Source organism: Geospiza fortis, unplaced genomic scaffold (genome assembly GCF_000277835.1).
Source record: "Geospiza fortis unplaced genomic scaffold, GeoFor_1.0 scaffold237, whole genome shotgun sequence".
Taxonomy (NCBI): domain Eukaryota; kingdom Metazoa; phylum Chordata; class Aves; order Passeriformes; family Thraupidae; genus Geospiza; species Geospiza fortis.
Window position 1 is genome coordinate 8244614 of NW_005054319.1, and position 3813 is coordinate 8248426.

Sequence of the window (3813 nt, forward strand, 5' to 3'; positions counted from 1 at the left end):
TAATTTGCTTCTGATTTAGAAAAGGACTGTGCTTAGAACAGGTGAGCTCCCACTTGCTGTGTGTTAGTGGAGGATCTGCAGCTCAGTGCTGGGCGTGGGCACTGCCTGTGCCTTGCCTGAGGGCTCCAAGTGAGATTCCTTCTCCAGAGCCTCTCACAAGCTCTGCTGAGCTTAGAAAAAGGCCAGAGAGATCTTTAAGGACAAAAATATTTACAGAGAGAGTTGATCAGGGCGAGGTGCCCTGAAAATGAGTCAGGTTTAGAGGCCCACGGCTGACACATCCAGCGTTATTAGTTACTGCCTGATCCTCCATTTGGATTTTTTCTCCAGCCCTGTCCAGTAAATGGCAATTTCCTCAGCAGCAGAAGGTAAAAAAGGTACAATCACTGAGGATGGGGAGTTTTGTGAGGCCCTTGTGTGGGTGTGAGGGCAGTGCCTGGGTTTGGGAGGAAAAGCCCACCCAGGAGAGCAGCAGCTCCTGGCACCTCCTGCAGCCCTGGAGCTGAATTGTCACCACTGCATCCCTGTGGGAGCCTGGGGAGGGCAGCTGGGCCAGCGGGACCGCAGGGAAAAGGCCAGAACTCTAAAACTAATGACAATTTAAGCAGGACATAACCCATCCACATATGGAATTTGCTGGCTGAACACTTGCACGTTAGGAATATGAAATTGTTGTAGCGATACAGCTGCAACAAAGCACGTGGTTTTTAAAAAACATTATTAACTAAACTAAAAATTATTAACTAAAAAAAATATTAACTAAACTAAATTATTAAGTAAATAATTTTAACTAAAAAATTATTACCTAAACTAAAAAAATATTAACTAAAAATTATTAACTAAAATTATTAACTAAAATTTATTAATTAAAATTTATTGCCATTAGTTGGAACAGTGGGTGCTGAGAATTTTGAACTTTAAAGGCGCAGGAACATTTTAATGATGTTTCTATCAGGAGATCCTACCCCCACCCCGGGGTTTGTACGCTGGCATAGGTGCTTTCTAAACCCGTCGCACCCTGGCAAGGCTGGGCCCCACATGTGCTCGGTGATGAGCTGGAAACCGAGCCCAGGGAGCGCCCGGGATCCCCTCCCGGCCCCGCTCCCCGTCCGGGCCGAGCGGCGGCGCCGAGGGCTCCGGGTACCGCTCGGGGTGCGGCTCGTACATCACCGCGGGCACCTGCGGCCGCTGCTTCTCCGCCATCCCTGCGGCTCTCCTGCGAGAGAGGGGCAAAATGAAACCTTCCCTGTGGCTCACCTGCAAGAGAGGGGCAAAACGAAACCTTCCCTGCGGCTCTCCTGCGAGAGAGGGGCAAAATGAAACCTTCCCTGTGGCTCACCTGCAAGAGAGGGGCAAAACGAAACCTTCCCTGCGGCTCTCCTGCGAGAGAGGGGCAAAATGAAACCTTCCCTGTGGCTCACCTGTGAGAGAAGGGCAAATAAAACCTTCCCTGTGGCTCACCTGCAAGAGAGGGGCAAAACAAAACCTTCCCTGAGGCTCACCTGTGAGACAAGGGCAAATAAAACCTTCCCTGTGGCTCACCTGCAAGAGAGGGGCAAAACAAAACCTTCCCTGAGGCTCACCTGTGAGAGAAGGGCAAATAAAACCTTCCCTGCGGCTCACCTGCGGGAGAGGGGCAAAATGAAACCTTCCCTGCGGCTCACCTGCGAGAGAGGGGCAAAATGAAACCTTCCCTGTGCGCCAGCTAGCTATATACAGACACGAACAGGACGGGACCACTGATGGATGCGTCGGGAACCGTTTGTTTTCCAGAATCTGTATAATACGTAGTTTTGTCTATGCAAAGATCTTGACAAAGTCTACTGTTCTATTCCTCATGTCTTCTTGCAGCTTAACAAGATGCATCAGCAATGTTAACAATTCTGTCATAACTGAGGCCTGTCTGCTTTCCCACAAACCTGAAACCCTCTAACTTTATGGATTCCTACACCCTGCGGCTCACCTGCGAGAGAGGGGCAAAATGAAACCTTCCCTGCCTGATTCTCCCTGCCCTGAGTTTGTCAGTGCTTCTGTAGCTTCTCACACTCAGGGGGTGCTCAAGGGAAATTAGTAGCTCTCACATTGGTTTTTTATAAAGTGGAGAGCAGTCAGCTCCTGTGATGAGGAAGGTGGAGGGCAGAAAAGACCGTCTTAATAAAAGAAATATCAGTATTTCTTTGTGCTGGGAAGATAAAGATGTTCCCCCAGAAAACACTGTGCAAACTCGGGACTGAAAGAGTTAGCTGTGCAAAAAAGAAGATATTTTTTTTTAAGTAATCAAAAAAAGGGAAGAGCACACATGGAGCCCCTGTGAAAAACCTTCGCTGTGATTAAGTCAGTGCAATCAGCGGCAATTCGGATCCATCTTTCTTCGGGTTATTGTGCAAACTTATCAGCGTTGTTATCGTGACCAGTTTTGTCCTGTGAAACTATTGTCTCATCGGTAGGTGACAGGCTTTTGTTGGGAAACATCCTTAATAATAATGGGTGACTGCGCTGCCTGAGGCTCTGAGCAGGATGAAACCACAAAATGTGTGTTTGCAGGTGTCAGCAGGAGCTGATCCTCGCAATAAAGGCGGGTGGGAGGAAGAGGACGGGGACAGAGATGTGTGTTTGTATCCCTGCCAGCGGAAAGGCGATAATTATTCCTAGCTGTCCCTTCAAGCAGTATTAACTGGTTGATTTCCTACTAAAATTTACTGGAAGAGTCTTTTCCAGAAAAAAGGCACAGCCTTGTTGCACAGGTCAGCGAGTTTTGGGGGAAAAGGGAAATTTTGGGGAAAAAAAAAGAGGAGCATAGAGGCACAAACTGCCCGAATGCCTGGGGTCAAAGAAAAGCAGCAGAGGAATTGCTGGGCAAGGCAGGATGGTCCCAACGGGTCTGTTTGCAAGGGGTGTTGGAGGGGGAGGACAAAACAGGCAGGCTCAGTAGTGCTGAGTTAAAGCATCAGCATTTCAGGGAGAAAAAAAATAAAAAGGGATTTGAAAATATCACCAGAGAAGATGTGCTGTAATTTTCACAAATCTGGATGAATTGCAGGTGGTATGAAAAATGGTAGCAGAATGAATCATTGAGGGAATAGGTAGGATGGTGTGGAGAAAAAAATCAGAAATACAGCATTGGCCATGTTAAGGCCAAAGATACCAAAGGAAATTGCAAATACATGGATTGGAGAGGGTGGCTGGAGAAAGGTGCGTTTCATTATAATTGTTATAAAGGAGCCAAACCAGGGGATTGGGAATGGCAGAGGTGTTAACAGGCCATTGATGAAGCTTCATGAGGATCCCACCGAGAAGAAAAAAGGTGAGTCAGGAGAATTTGGGTAGGATGAAGCTGTGAGAAGCAAGGGAGAAGAGAAGGAGTTTGTCAGCAGCGACTGTGGCTCAGGAGTGCGGTGATAGACGATGTTACATTATCGGGTGTTGGCCAAGAGCTGCTCCCCTGGGACAGGGATTAGTGGGGAAAATTACAGGGAGTCTCCAAGTTTTTGTCTTATTCCTATCTTGGTGCACTAAATGCTGGGCGGTGTCCATTTGGGTGACACTTCTGCAGAATTCCTCTCGCTGCGAAACAGGAAAAAGAGGGAAGAGCTTCTGAATTGCATCCAGAGCCTGTGAGCCCGGGCAGGCGCCTGCAAGAGGCAGGGTAGGAGGCAGTAATGATGGCTAACCCGGTGAGAACGTGCCAGGGCTCCTGCTGAGTGCGAGCGCACACTGAGTAATCCCGGCTCCGCCCGAGGGATGGGATAACATCACCGGGGAATGGTGTGGGATGCCGGGCTTGTGCTGGATCCATTGGAGCTGCCGAGCACA

At 48.5% G+C, this 3813-nt stretch overlaps 1 protein-coding gene across 1 annotated transcript in view; it reads right to left on the reverse strand.

The window, feature by feature from the left end:
- LITAFD (LITAF domain containing) overlaps window positions 1-1203 on the reverse strand; it is a 4104-nt gene extending 2901 nt beyond the window's left edge. The window contains exon 1 of the mRNA XM_014306794.1: window positions 1109-1203. Coding sequence (XP_014162269.1) covers window positions 1109-1203 — 95 coding nt within the window. The remainder of the gene's footprint in view (window positions 1-1108) is intronic.
- Between the last annotated feature and the right edge of the window lie 2610 nt (window positions 1204-3813).